At 51.6% G+C, this 14,806-nt stretch overlaps 2 protein-coding genes across 5 annotated transcripts in view; one reads left to right on the top strand and one right to left on the bottom strand.

Moving 5' to 3' along the window:
- SUPT6H (SPT6 homolog, histone chaperone and transcription elongation factor) overlaps nucleotides 1-7,985 on the bottom strand; it is a 40,412-nt gene extending 32,427 nt beyond the window's left edge. The window contains exons 1-2 of one of the 4 annotated variants that reach the window (XM_037880184.2): nucleotides 7,850-7,985; nucleotides 41-184 (exon numbers count right to left, since the gene is read on the bottom strand). In XM_037880184.2, coding sequence (XP_037736112.1) covers nucleotides 41-146 — 106 coding nt within the window. In that variant the 5' untranslated portion in view covers nucleotides 147-184; nucleotides 7,850-7,985. Of the gene's footprint in view, nucleotides 1-40; nucleotides 185-813; nucleotides 914-7,849 lie in introns of those variants that run through there. The other 3 variants (XM_037880186.2, XM_037880183.2, XM_037880187.2) reach the window with 3 other exon arrangements.
- Nucleotides 7,932-11,537, top strand: SDF2 (stromal cell derived factor 2). The gene is made up of 3 exons (XM_037880188.2): nucleotides 7,932-8,270; nucleotides 9,980-10,176; nucleotides 10,792-11,537. Exons 1-3 carry the CDS (start codon nucleotides 7,976-7,978, stop codon nucleotides 11,077-11,079), a joined length of 780 nt encoding a protein of 259 aa, XP_037736116.2. The 5' UTR covers nucleotides 7,932-7,975; the 3' UTR covers nucleotides 11,080-11,537.
- Nucleotides 11,538-14,806: the final 3,269 nt, after the last annotated feature.

The following is a 14,806-nucleotide window of genomic DNA, read 5'->3' as shown; positions in this document are numbered from 1 at the left end:
GCTGAAGCAGATGAGCGTGATGACAGACAAGCAAACTCACCATCTTCCTCTTCCACAAATTTCTTGTTTACTCTCGGAACAACCTCCCCATCATCGTTGTATTCCTCCTCCGACTCCTCAGCCTCGCTCTCTACAAAATCAGACATGGCTCTGGCTTCTCACACCCCGCTCCACAGAGAACTACCTGGCAAACATGAAATCCCACTTACAACCAGCCAAGGAAGCAAAAAACAATGTACTCCGAGGAGTCACAAATACAGGGAGAGAGTTAAGGCAACAGGATTTCAAACCATTTATGAAGCCCCCTGAATAACCCATAATCCATCCTGCATGAATGCACCAGTTGCCAAGGACTGTGCAAATCAGACAGCAGCCCAGAGCTTCTAGAGGCTTTTAACCTGGTCTGAGTGAGCAGCCAAATCACAGGAGCAACCATCATTACAGAGCTGAGCTCCTGTCGCATCCAGAAAAGCAGCACCACTTGATCGCTGCCCAGAAACCTATGAGGTATACAACCTCAACTAAGGTTTTAACAGGATTAAACTTCACACTTGGCTAATGAAATAAAAGCTAGAGAAGCCTGATAGGGTATATTGCTGACTGGCTGCTTACCAGCCTGGACAAACAAGGCAGCACATTGTTCACAGAGCTCCAGGAGCCAAAGATGGCAAACTTACTACAGGAGAGGGCCTCAGAGGACAGAATGCACTAGGAGCCTGGATGTGACAAAGCGTGACAGTTACACAGCATCACAATAACCCTGCTCTGGATTAGAATGTTTACGGATTGCCAGAGAACAGTAAAAGGACTCACTGGTAGGATCGAAATGAAGGCACTAGACGAGGACTTTTAAGGTTTGTTTCCAGGATCCAGACCCTTTGACTGCCACTGCATTAGAATGTGGCTTCCGGAAGCAAAGGGAGAGTCAAGGTCAGCACAAGGACAAACCACATGTCCATAGTGGTGGTTTGGATTTACTATTTTTGTTTCCTTTGAACTTGTGGCTTTACAACTCACCATCGTTCCCAATTGACTCACTGCTTCACAAAGTAACACTGAGACAACAGAACGATTTGATAATTCTTCCAGCTAGCACCCTGGTGTGGAGGCAGACCAGACACTGCCTCTGGAGATGGATCGAGAAGGGTTAGATGAAGAGGAAGATCTAAAGCACTAATCTCCAAACTCAGTGTTGAAATAGATACGATGCATACATGTAAAAAACTATGAGAAGCAGAATTCCATGGCCCCCTAGGGAAGGATAGCTGAACAAACGAATTCCAGAATGCTCACAAAGCACCACCACCCTCCTGCCCAATGATAGCCAGTGGAAGGGAATCACACACAAGACAATCTGACTTTGTTGGCTTGGGATATGGGCAAATCACATCCCCATCTAGCTGCTGGGGCTGCCCCCAAGTCTAGACATTCCGATTGCACCAACATGGCTGCTTACAGCAAATCTTGGGCCTTCTCCTCGATAAGACCACGACCTAGGCTATCCCTGGAGGTCCTACCCAAACTGTCACACACATTAAAAGCTGCAAGGAAATGCATCAGCCTATGTCTCACAAAAGGAAATCTCACAACAGAGATATGGTAAAGACAAGACATGACATTAAAGAGATGAGCAGCTCACCGCTCAGATTCTACAATCCCAAAGCTATCTGGGGACTCCTGGGCTCGAGCCAGCACTCCCTCTACAACATACTAGAGATGGACAAATAGCAACTGCCCCGGGCTAGAATGACATCACTCCACCTCCTGACCAGTCATCAGCCTGTCACTCATATACCGATACTTGTACAGAATATCTCCTCCCCAGCATCTGTATTTCTAGCAATGACACACACACAATCCCTACGATATCTGCTTGAGCCGCTCTCCCAGATGGTAAGGCCACAAACATCTAAATATGCCTTTGTACATTGCTATCGAACCAACTACCTCAGATGAACTGTGTAACACTATAATACAGCCGTATCATGTATCATTACATTACCGACATCCCTACTTCTGCATGTAGGTGTGTGTCAACCAACCACAAACAGTTCTCCGGAGTATCTGCTCGTAAGTGCCTCTTGAAATACAAACAATTACAAAAACAAGCAACAGCAGGCCGAACGGCTTTTACACATTTAAGTTTCTAAGTAGAACAGCCTCACTCCCTCTGCCCAGAACTGACCCTTTTAAGACAGCTGCAAAGATGGCAGAATTGCCCCCCTGAACTCTGCAGCATGCCACAACCTTCTGTCTGTTCTAACTTTTTATTCTGAGCCCAAACTTCTCACTGCATGTTCCAGCAGCTTCCACACACATCATCACCTTGTGCACATTTCCATTCAAGTTTGTCTAGTGAGCAGAAGCACTACAACTGAGAAGTAGCAGCTCATTTCCTGGATGCACTCTTGCACCCAGTTCCAAAATAGCCACTCATTTAGAGATATTTGGCCATTTCCAGCTCCAGCATCATCCACTCTAAAAACAGTGTGAATGGCAGTAAGCAGAGATTAATTAGCATGGGAACTAGAACTGAGCATGGCTATTGCCATGGAGATGTGGAATCAGATATACACTAATACAGCATCCTCCACTCTGCCTTGAGTATGGAAATTCATTCAAACTAGTACTGAAATCCCACTGGATGCCATGTCAAATGGCAAGCGGGAGTGTGCTGGAGACTGGGTGGCACAGAGTTGCCTGTCACTGGGGAATGTTGAAATACTAGAGAATCCTGGGGAAATGTGCAAAACTGCATCTAATCTGACATAGGGACAGGCCTCTAGGGCCCACAATTACATTTGTGGGCACTCCTGAGGCTAATTATATTCCGCTCACAGCACTGGAAACCCATGACCAGGATGATATCATACACTTGGTAAAGAGTTATGTGAGCTGGCTAAAGGTAACAGGAATGCAGCAAGGTAACTGAGTACAGAAATACTTGGCTAGTGTTTGTGGAGGTGTGTGACTAAACCTAATCATTTATTTAAAGTCACTGTTTGTGGTGTACCAGTAATCTGCTGGATGCATGAGTCTTGAGATTGAAGTTACTCTAATACCATAGCGAGACATCAATATGACCTTCCTTAGCACTGAATACAGGTTAATTCTTCCTGTCTTATTTTAGCAAATGCATTTGGTTATTTTAACACCCTGCCTAGGCAGTTTGTGAATATCCGTTATGTCACTTCTTACTGAGGGTTTGAAACAGCACTTTGCAGCACTGTGAAGTTAGACAGCTGGTGATGGAAAATGCCAGTCCCCTGCCTTGAGACTCACACAGAACCCACCCTTCTCTCATCATAAAGCAACACAAGGCTGGGCCGGGGGCATTCGTATTCTGCTCAGATCAAGGCCACCCTGACAACTTTCCAGAACCCACAAGTTGCCCTTAACTGGAATAAAACAAAGCAGATAGCAGCTACCCTTGCCTTTAATGCAGAGATTATGGGTCTTGCTAACTAAGATCAGGCCATTCAGCTCAAGCCAGATCATCACATGCTGTGGGTTACATCTCTGTTTAGCTGAAGAAAGCCAGGATATCCAATAAGGCCTGTGTGAATCGCTTTGGCCATTGCTGCTTTCAGCACTGAAACACCTGTACAAGACCAGCCACTAATGCAATCGACCCAGCAATCTCCTAGTTGCTTAACAAAACACACATGGACATGAGTGCTGTGGCAGACACAGCTCTGCAAATACTGTACACAAATGTTTCTGCGGAAGTTAACCCATGGACAAAAACATACCAATATTGTGACTAGTGAGTCACTGCAGAGAGTCAGAATGTTACAGGCACAGATATCAGCACACTGGCATTTTCTCTCACTTCACAGTGCCTTGTTCTGGGAGAGCAAAGCAGCAGAGGCGAGAGGTCCCAGGGAACATCTCAGCTACGCCTCCTCTGCCTGGAGGATGGGGGCTGTGACGTGGGGGACAGGAGAGAAGTGGGGGTCGGGACATGACAGCATAACCTTCGGTATTTGCATAGCTAAGATGATGTCTCCTTCCCCAAAAAGACGACACTCCTCTTGGCCAGAAGCCACTCCATTACAGAAACAGCTTCAGAATATAAATATTGCTGGAGAAGAGAGAAAAAGCCAATCTAGGCTTCAGGAAAGAAAAATAATGCCAGAGTACACGGTGGGGGCATACACCACTCAGACTCACAAGGAAGAGATAAAAAGAAAAAAGAAAAGGAGGACTAGTGGCACCTTAGAGACTAACCAATGTATTTGAGCATAAGCTTTCGTGAGCTAGAGCTCACTTCATCGGATGCATTCAGTGGAAGAGGTACGCCTTAGTCATTGTATTTAAACAGCTACCAGAAAAGGGCATGTGTGTATGTGCAGCTCCACAAGATGGCGCTAAAGAGAGGCCCTAGTATCAAAAAGGTTGAGAAATCCTGGACTAGCTGATCACAATGGTCACTTCTGGCCTTAAACCCTAAGAAAGCATCACACTGAACCACCATGGCGCACCCAGACCAGCACCTTGGACAAAAATATCCTTCAAGGGCAATTAACTGCAGGGCAATGCTCAAAATCAAACAAGATTTATTTAAATTGGAATCAGAGTGGTAGCCGTGTTAGTCTGTATCAGAAAAAAACAACAACAAAAGTTTATGCCCAAAGGTATTTGTTAGTCTCCAAGGTGCCACAAGTCCTCCTCATTGTTTTTAAATTGGAATGTGGATCTCTACCTGTTATTCCCACCCTGTGTCTATTGTGACTTTAAGCAGCTCCGTGCAGGGATCATATCTCAGCAGGTGTGTAGAGTGCCTACCACTATGGGGCCTGCAGGCACTACCCAAACACCAGTACAGATTTCTAGTTTAGATTTTGCAATTCTTGGTTTTTATTACAAAATCTAAATGACCCTGTCGCCACTCCACCCTCCATACATTTAATCCACAGATTGCAATGCCAGGAAATCCAAGAGTGAGATCACAAATACCACTCTGCCACTCAGGCTGGCTCTAGCCTGTGGAAACACCACAATATTATTCCAACAAAATGTAGTGACAGCAGAAATTTCATCCTGATAGTCAACTGGCAATTGCCTATAACCCACTACAGGCAATTGCCAGGCCAAACTCCATCTAAGCGTCTCCTGCTTCAAATCACCTTATCAGGTTAAAAAATAAAAGGCACTTCTCCTAAGGGAGCTTATGATTTTCAGAGTCGCTCAGTAGTTTAAATAGATATTTTTTCATCAACATATCTGAACTGAAAAGATGTAATTATTTAAATTATACAGATCCCTATTAACACTGACCTAGTAAATTCATATTGCCACACGAGTATGATCAATCTTATTCATAACTCCCAGCTCACATTCTAATTCCACATTATTTAAATGCAAAGACTCCAGGGGGCCTCAGACCTCTACCCAGCAACAACACAAATACCACTTTAGAAGTTTAGGCCACAGTCCCCAGCACATATTATCCAAATATGAACAGTGAGTCTGACTTCCAGTGTGAGGTGGCCAGAAATATCCCCTTTTTCTATTATTTTTCTTTCTATGAATCATGTACAGCATACCCAGCTGCTATGTGTCCCCCCTGTATGGGTCCCCTGGCTCTCCTCCACTTCTGCCTATTCCCTAGGATTGATTACCTTCAAAGGACTCATTTGTTTGACCAAACTCATAGTGCTATCTGGATATTTATGTTGTTCAGACTCCATAAACAGTAACCTTACACTGTAAAATGTGCTTGATCCTAATACAAGACTGCCATTTCCCCATTGCAATACCATATTCCTTGTTTCTCTAAGATACTAATATTGGGGGACTGGTCCTTTTCCAAAAACAAGCTATCACACATCTGGCTGCTAGTAGTACCTGTATTATCGATCGGTCCTTCCAAGTCACTGACAACCTTTGGACTATTACCTAATTGTACCACTGTGGGTTCTGATGGTAGCCAAATTTTAGTTATTTGTTATAATGAGTGGAATTTTTAATGTTTTTTGAAAACTAGCTATTTGTAACTACAAATATCCAAGCAACAGAATACGAAGGAAACACTTAGCAGTGCTCAGCAACTCATGGTATTATTTGGGGATCCATCCACACCAATGGTGGTACCCTACCACGCAGTGATGAAGTGCCATGGGATCTTTTGGGATGAAAGGTGTACAGAGAGGTCGCATGAAGCTCCTGCAGGGGAGAGTGCAAAGGTTTCCATAGCAAGTTTTAAACACCTAGAGTCTCTGGAACCAAAGGTTCAAATCAGAACAAGCGCAACTCAGCTCTGTATCCTTCCAAAGATAAGGTCAGTAACACAGGGTTAATCTGTGGGTCCCTTAGGGTAATGCCTTAAAACAGTGGCTCTCAACCTTTCCAGACTACTGTATCCCTTTCAGGAGTCTGATTTGTCTTGCGTATCCCCAAGTTTCACCTCACTTAAAAACTACTTGCTTACAAAATCAGACAAAAAACATAAAAAAGTCTCACAGCCACACTATTACTGAAAAATGGCTGAGTTTCTCGTTTTTACCATATCGTTATAAAATAAATCAATTGGAATACAACTATTGTAGTTACACTTCAGCGTACAGTATACAGAGCAGTATAAACAAATCGTCATCTGTATGAAATTTTTGTTTCTACTGAGCTTGCTAGTGCTTTCTAAGTAGCCTGCTGTTAACCTTGGCAAATATCTAGATGAGTTGATGTACCCCCAGAAGACCTCTAAGTACGCTGGTTGAGAACCACTGTCTTAAAAGACAGAACCTCTCTGCTAATGTTAAAGACCACAAGGCCCTTTTTGTAAGGGGAGGGGTTTGTCCCTGAGTTGCTGTTTCCTGTTCCCTTTTGGGCCGGGTGACATCCATCCACAGCAATGCTGGTACCCTACTGCGCAGTGATGAAGTGCCCTGGCATCCTTTGGAATGAACGGTGGACAGAGAGGTCGCATGAAGCTGATGCAGAAGCCCTCATTGCTGCTTACAGCCATGACTCAGATTTTGTTGCCCAGTACCTGGAAAACAGGTTCTCTCAGCTCCATGTGCAGCAGGCGGAGAAGCATGCAGGCCTCTAACCCAGGGAAAGTGAGTCACGACTGCAGCTCCGGGTGCCTTTTCATTTCCCCACCAAACACCCCAATATACCCCAGCGTTTCCGCCCGGGGCGAGGAGCTGCTGCAGTCCCGTCTTTGCAGCATTCCCAGGGCTACCGGTGTGTGGTGGCCATTCGTACAGAGACCAGTGTGCTGCTGATGGCCACACGCGGGCTGTGGGAACGGGGGCGCCGAGGAGGGTGACGGGGCGTGCGGGGGAGCGTGCTGAGGTGGGGGGAGGAGGCAGCAGAGATGGTGGAAAGACGGGACAGTGAGGAGGGGAGAGTGGGGAGGGGAGGGCCCACAGGGCAACTGTGATGGGGGCGGTGGGAGGGGACAGCGGCGGCGGGGGGCGATAGGAAAGGGAAGGGGGGGCGATAGGAAAGCGAGGGGGGGGCGGCGGGGGGGGGCGATAGGAAAGCGAGAGGAGGGGCGGCGGGGGGGGGCGATAGGAAAGCGAGAGGAGGGGCGGCGGGGGGGCGCGATAGGAAAGCGAGAGGGGGGGCGGCGGGGGGGGCGATAGGAAAGCGAGAGGGGGGGCGGCGGGGGGGGGCGATAGGAAAGCGAGAGGGGGGGCGGCGGGGGGGGCGATAGGAAAGCGAGGGGCGTGGGCATGGGGCGGCGGGGGCATGGGGCGGCGGCCCAGGAGGACCCTCCCCACCGCCCGCCGCTGCCCGGCCGCGCAGAGACGCCCGCGAGCGACGGGGGCCCGGCCCCCAGGCCAGAGGCCCGGCCAGCGCCCCCACGCCCGGCCTCGGGAGGGCCGGCGCCCGGACTTACCCGCTGGGCTCCGAAACTCTCGCCGCCGCCGCTCAGGGCCGAAAGGAAAATGGAGGCCGCCGCTGCGGCGGAGATAGGTGGGAGCAGAAGAGCCGCGACCTCCGGGCGCTCAGAGCGTCACTCGGAATGTTTCCGCTTCCGGCCCACAGGCGCATTTCCTGCCTCTCTAGGCGCGGAGAGTACAGGGGAACGACAGGCTCGGAGGGCACTGCTCTATGGTTCCGCTTGGGTGGGTTTCCGGTTCCGGTAGAGAGGATGCGGCGGTGGCGAGTCCCGGGGCCCCGGCTCCTGATGCTGGTGGTGGGCCTGGGCGCGGCGGCGGGCTCCGAGCCCGGCCTGGTCACCTGCGGCTCCGTAGTGAAGCTGCTCAACGTCCGCCACAACGTCCGGCTCCACTCGCACGACGTGCGCTACGGATCCGGTAACGGGCCGGGCCCCCATCCGGAATCCCCTCTCCCCGGTCGCCTGGCCTGGCTCCCGCCCCCCCCAGCCCCAGTCTCCTGGCCTGGCTCCCGCCCCCCCCAGCCCCAGTCTCCTGGCCTGGCTCCCGCCCCCCCCCAGCCCCAGTCTCCTGGCCTGGCTCCCGCCCCCCCCCAGCCCCAATCGCCTGGCCTGGCTCCCGCCCCCCCCCAGCCCCAATCGCCTGGCCTGGCTCCCGCCCCCCCCCAGCCCCAATCGCCTGGCCTGGCTCCCGCCCCCCCCCCAGCCCCAATCGCCTGGCCTGGCTCCCGCCCCCGGGAACCCCCTCCCCAATCGCCTGGCCTGGCTCCCGCCCCCGGGAACCCCCTCCCCAATCGCCTGGCCTGGCTCCCGCCCCCGGGAACCCCCGCCCCCCCCAGCCCCAATCGCCTGGCCTGGCTCCCGCCCCCCCCAGCCCCAATCGCCTGGCCTGGCTCCCGCCCCCGGGAACCCCCTCCCCAATCGCCTGGCCTAGCTCCCGCCCCCGGGAACCCCCGCCCCCCCCAGCCCCAATCGCCTGGCCTGGCTCCCGCCCCCAGCCCCAATCGCCTGGCCTGGCTCCCGCCCCCCCCCCCCGCCCCCAGCCCCAATCGCCTGGCCTGGCTCCCGCCCCCGGGAACCCCCTCCCCAATCGCCTGGCCTGGCTCCCGCCCCCAGCCCCAATCGCCTGGCCTGGCTCCCGCCCCCCCAGCCCCAATCGCCTGGCCTGGCTCCCGCCCCCCCAGCCCCAATCGCCTGGCCTGGCTCCCGCCCCCCAGCCCCAATCGCCTGGCCTGGCTCCCGCCCCCCCAGCCCCAATCGCCTGGCCTGGCTCCCGCCCACCCCAACCCTGGTCACCTGGCTTGGCTCCCACACCTGGACTGGGACCTGCCTCCATGGACTGAAGCGCTTTCTCGCCTGTTCTCTTCCCATCACTTCCTTATTGCTACATATTGTCCCGAGCTTGGTCTGGAACTGAGTCCCTTGCCTGGTCTCCCATCCCAGAAATCTATAGTTTTGGTACAGAATCTGTTCTCCCCCATCCACCCTGTGACAACATCTGCATCTGTGGCAGGCTTCTGGGAGCCTTGTTACCCCCCAAAGTTCTTTTGAAGGCTGGGTATGTTGTCTCCTCTGGCGCAACCTGGGGTCCCTGCCCGCCTTGTACTCTGGCTGCACGTGGGCAGTTTGTGTGGCTCCCAAAAGCCTTTGGAAGGAAGGTGCTCCTGTTCCTGGTTTGCGTGCTGCTCTACAGCGTGCTCGCTGGATCGGTGCGTAGTGATCGATCTATCGCGTCTTGTCTAGACACGATAAATCGATCCCTGAACTCGCTCCCCATCGACTCCAGCACTCCAGCTCCTGAGAGGCGGAAGCGGAGTCGACGGGGGAGCGGCAGCCATCGACTCGCTGCCGTCCTCACGGCCAGGTAAGTTGACCTACGATACGCAACTTCAGCTACGCGAATAGCATACCTGAGGTCGGCGTATCTTAGGTCGACCGCCCCCGTGTAGACCAGGGCTTTAAGGGACCCAGCAGGTCAAAATATTTTGTTGAACTCAAACTGCCTGACGGGCAAATTCCTGCTCTTGGCGAAGTCTGTCTGCAGCCTTCTGGAGTGTTTCTTGCCTTCTGCAGTAGTTAAGAATTTGTGGGCAAGTTGCACGCTCTCTGACTTCTTTTCTGTTCACGCAGGTAGCGGGCAGCAGTCAGTGACGGGCGTCTCTGCTGTGGACGACAGTAACAGTTACTGGAGGGTTCGGGGAAAGACATCCACGGTCTGCGAGAGGGGGACTCCTGTGAAATGTGGGCAGTCCATCCGGCTGACCCACATCAACACAGGGCGAAACCTGCACAGCCATCACTTCACATCGCCTCTCTCAGGGAACCAGGTAATCCCTGGAGTTAGAGTTGTGTGGAGACAGCTGCGGGAGTGGCTCCCACTTATTTCCCTCCTCTGTGGGGAGATCTATGGTATAGCATCAGCCTTGGCACACTTCTCGGCTCACTGAGTGGTCAGTACTTCATTGAGGGGGTTGGACAGGATAAATCTTGACCTGTCTGCTTGAGAACTGGGCTTTTGCTTCCCTGAGACAGTGACACTGGCTACCCTGTTCTGTGCGCCTGAGAGAGGAGAAAGGTGTTGTGTGAATGACTGCAGCAGGGAGAGACTTGTCTATAAGTCACTGCCAAGAAAAGGCAAGTACTTGCAGGTCCCTGCCCCCTTTTCCAGTGGGAAGCTGTTCTCTGTGTGAGTCCTGCAAATCTGACACGATGTGATTCCTCAGGAGAAGGGGGACATGGAGGTATGCTCCTTAATTCTGATCCAAAGGCCCAAATCCCTGCTCAGTGCTCATGATTGGAGGTTTTTCTTCAGGCTAATATATAACCTGTACCAAGAATATAATCATTCCATGTTCTAGCTCTTCTCTGTGCGGCTCACTCTGTCTCCCCGGGAAGTTTTCAGAGGCCCATTTAAATGGTGTTTCCTTCTGCTGCTCTTGCAGGAAGTCAGCGCATTTGGGGAGGATGGCGAGGGAGACTACCTGGATGACTGGACTGTTCTGTGCAGTGGGACCTACTGGGTGCAGGATGGCGAGGTACGGTTCAAGCACTCATCTACTGACATGCTCCTGTCTGTGACTGGGGAGCAGTATGGGCGACCTATCCATGGCCAAAAGGAAGTCCATGGCATGTCCTACTCCAACCAGAACAACAACTGGAAGGTGATGGAGGGGATCTTCATGAAACCCAGTGAGTTGTTGAAGACTGACTCCTATCATGCTGAGCTTTGATGGACTGCGCTGGGGCTCCTCAATATCTCTACCACACAGTGTTCAGCTCCTGAAGGAACCAGTCTGTCTCTAAATTCTTCTGGAGAGAGACTATTCCTGCACTGGTTGGCACAGGCCAAGGAGCAGAGCCCTTGGCCTCCTGGTTATTCGTTGTGTGTCTAATTCTCTGTATTATTTAGGGCTCTGTCTCTTGCAGGGTCCTACTGCGGTTGGTTTTCTCCCTGCAGTGGGGCTAAGAGAAACTCTCCCTCCACAGGAAAAGCAGGAAGGGACTTTTAATGATTTGTGTTTATCATCTTGTACTGAGTCTGTTCTCAATGTAACGACCCTGAGCATCTACCACATTGACATCCTGCTGCCCCTGTAAACTCCATATTGCTGACATTCAGGCTCAGATGTGCCCTGGGGGAGAGAGCTGCTGACTAGGACTGGGCTCATAAAAGAATTCAATTGTCAAAGAGTGGGTGATACTTTATCTTGCTCCCATTCATATTTGCTTACCGACTGAATTACTCCAACAGGCGTGGAAATCAGCAGCACCTCCCAGGGGGCGGGCAAGTGTCGCCACACCCCCACTGATAAGACACATCCACGTCGCCGCACCCCCACTGACACCCCCACTGATAAGACACATCCACGTCGCCGCACCCCCACTGACACCCCCACTGATAAGACACATCCACGTCGCCGCACCCCCGCTGATAAGTGGCACAGATTAAAAAATAACGGATCAGCCAGCAAACTAATAGCACTTGGGAACTAAAAAAGCCCCAGACCACTTGTGTCATCATCTGAGCACCAGCAGAGGCATGGCCAGCTGTTGCTGGCAAGAGCCAGAGTACAAGATGAGGAGAATATAGTCAGTTGGGTTTAAACCAGTAAATAGCAATTGTCTGTTCTGCCTTCTCATCCAAAAGGGAATGAAAATGTTCTGTTGATAATCCCAGGTAGGAGAGTGTAACTGTCTCGTGCAGGCGTGGCCACGGCTCCCATGTCTGAACACAGGGATGGAGGGTGTCCGGGGCTGCTTGTCTCTGAAGGCTTAAGCGGGGGAGACTCCCGACAGCTTCTGGGATTCCAAAGTCTGACCATGTCTTCCTCAGGGCTTTCCAGCCTGTACAGGTCAGAGGCAGCTCAGCACCAGTTGGGGAGGGGCTGTGGTGTTGCCCAGGCAGAGCCCGCGCTGCCACCAGTGCCCAGGCCCCCACAATGGCAAGCCATTGGGTAGATGAGCTATGCCTAGGTGATCCACAGCCCATGCTGCAGAGGAAGGTGAAAACCGCTGTCAGTCTGACCTGGGGGAAATTCCTTCTCCACCTCAGATCCGTTCCCTTGTCTCTAAAGAATTCATGCTTCTGGTGAACCACTGGGTGGGCTTGTCCCAGCTGGAGCTGAGGGCGAGCCAGAGCGTGGGTTTGTGCTGAAGTCTTGCCCCTGCCGAAGGACCTGGTGTGCGGGGGAAGAATTCTCTGTCCTGAACTAGCCTTTCCCCTTTCCTTATGGGACGGACACTCACGTTGCTGCAGGCTTGGGTGGGGCTTGGTTTCTGCTTTTTCAAGCAGGCTCCCTCTGGCTTCTGCCTGTGCATGAGTAGAGGGCCGGGCCCAGGGAGCTGCAGAGATGTACGAAAATAAAAGAACTGCTTTGGCCATGACCCTGTAACTCCCCACAGCATCACCCACCCTTTCAGGTGAGAGGTGGGGGACTCAGATACCCCAGGGAAGTGTGCCTCAAATGGACAGGCACATTCTTAATTAAAACAGTCCAGCTCTATTGCTGTCAGTTGCATTTTGGGGTGACTTTGGATAAACAGCTCCTGAGTTGCTGGTTCAGATGCCACCTGGAGCAGTAGAAACGGCAAGGTATTCCCTTTGGATGGTGATTTCTTGGCTTGTATGTAGGTCTCAGAGCAGTTCCTAATGCATGGGTGTCCACAGAATAAATCCACCTCCTCCAGTTTGAACTGACTTCTCAGGGCAATCCCTGCAGAGGCCCAGAGGTGAGTGAGGCAGGGACACTGACCAACCCTCCTACCCCACCAATGCTTCCTCCAGCAAAGGGCCGAGGCTGGTGGGATGGTGGCAGTGCATGGAAGGGGAATTGCCCTGCTGTTCCCTAGCCTGTTCTTGTAGAAATGAATGGAAGCTGCCTGGCTGCAGGGCTGTTGATCCCTCACCTTTCACCAGCCACTCAATTCACTAAGCCATGCCCCAAGCCTGGCTGTGGGGCTGGAGTTCTAGGGTGGGAGAAGTGCAGGCTGCTGCCACCTGCTGTATTATTCTTTGTCCTTTCTAGCCCCAGGCCCTCCTGTCATTTCTCCAAGAAGCATTAGTTTGTGTTGGCTCCCCTGCACCCTGCCTCCATTAACAAGCAGCTGTGATTTCATCAGGGAAAGGAGAGATGGGAAGGTTGGGGACAGGATGCTGCTCTAACCCCTCTTGCTTCAGTTACACAGAGTGCTGCAGACCACTTCTCTGGAGCTTTTCAAGCCGCTTCCATAGTGTGGAAAGCACTGTTTGCGAACAGCTCTTCACCGAGTCCTCAAAGGCTGCTGTTGATATTCCCAGGGCATTACCACTGTCCCATCCTGTTAGCAGGGTATTGCTCACTTGGTCCTGTCTGCACTGTAAACTCAGTTGGCATTCTGAACTATTCTGATGCAGAACTTGACTAGACACCAGAGAGGGAATGGAGTGATACTCTACGCCAGTTCTCTCAGCTCCAGCCAAACTCCCTGTCCTCTCCTGTTCCAAGTAAAGGCAGTTATATAACAGAGTGCATATCAAACTGAATAGGAACAGCGGGGATGTGGGGGGACCTGACCTGCCCCATTCTGTAGCCCGGCTTCAGCTGAGACATGCTGGCATCAAAAATGCAGAATTGTTGGGTGGATGTTTAATGAAATGGGGTTGGGGGAAGAGTTCTAAACCCAGTTCTCAATGGCCAGGAGCCAATGTCATCAAAGTCACAGCTGGAATTGGCATTTATTGGCAGCCTCAGCAGAGGCCAAGGTCTACAAATAGGGACTGAAATTCCTTCTCCCCTGAAAGAAAAGGAGTACTTGTGGCACCTTAGAGACTAATCAATTTATTTGAGCATAAGCTTTCGTGAGCTACAGTTCACTTCATCGGATGCATACTGTGGAAACTGCAGAAGAAACTGCAGTTTCCACTGAATGCATCCGATGAAGTGAGCTGTAGCTCACGAAAGCTTATGCTCAAATAAATTGGTTAGTCTCTAAGGTGCCAAAAGTATTCCTTTTCTTTTTGCAAATACAGACTAACATGGCTGTTACTCTGAAACTTCTCCCCTGAGAGATGGTTCCTCCAGGTCAGGGAGAGAAGCAAGCTTACCCTGCTCCCCAGCCTGTGTCTATTCTGCGGATAAGCAGGATTCCAGTTTTCAGCCCCAAATTCACATGAATTGGAGAGAGAAGTGAAAAAATGTATGCTCCAACCATGGGTTAGTGCACAGATGGCCAAACACAAAATGCGGACTTTTTAAAGGGGTAGGGTCCCATCATATTAAGCCTTGAGTTTGGGTGAAAGAGGTGCCTGGATCTCATGGCAGTGGATGCTTTGTCCTGGATAGACGCTCTATGCTCAGACCCCATGGTGACTTGGATGCCATGGTGATGGGCATTCAGATGTCATGGTGACAGATGTCTGGACATCATGGAGGGTGCTAAGATCCTGTGGGGACCGGTGCTCAGACACCATGGCAATGG

This window comes from Chelonia mydas, chromosome 17 (genome assembly GCF_015237465.2).
Source record: "Chelonia mydas isolate rCheMyd1 chromosome 17, rCheMyd1.pri.v2, whole genome shotgun sequence".
Classification (NCBI taxonomy): domain Eukaryota; kingdom Metazoa; phylum Chordata; order Testudines; family Cheloniidae; genus Chelonia; species Chelonia mydas.
This window is presented reverse-complemented; position numbering and strand designations above follow the sequence as displayed.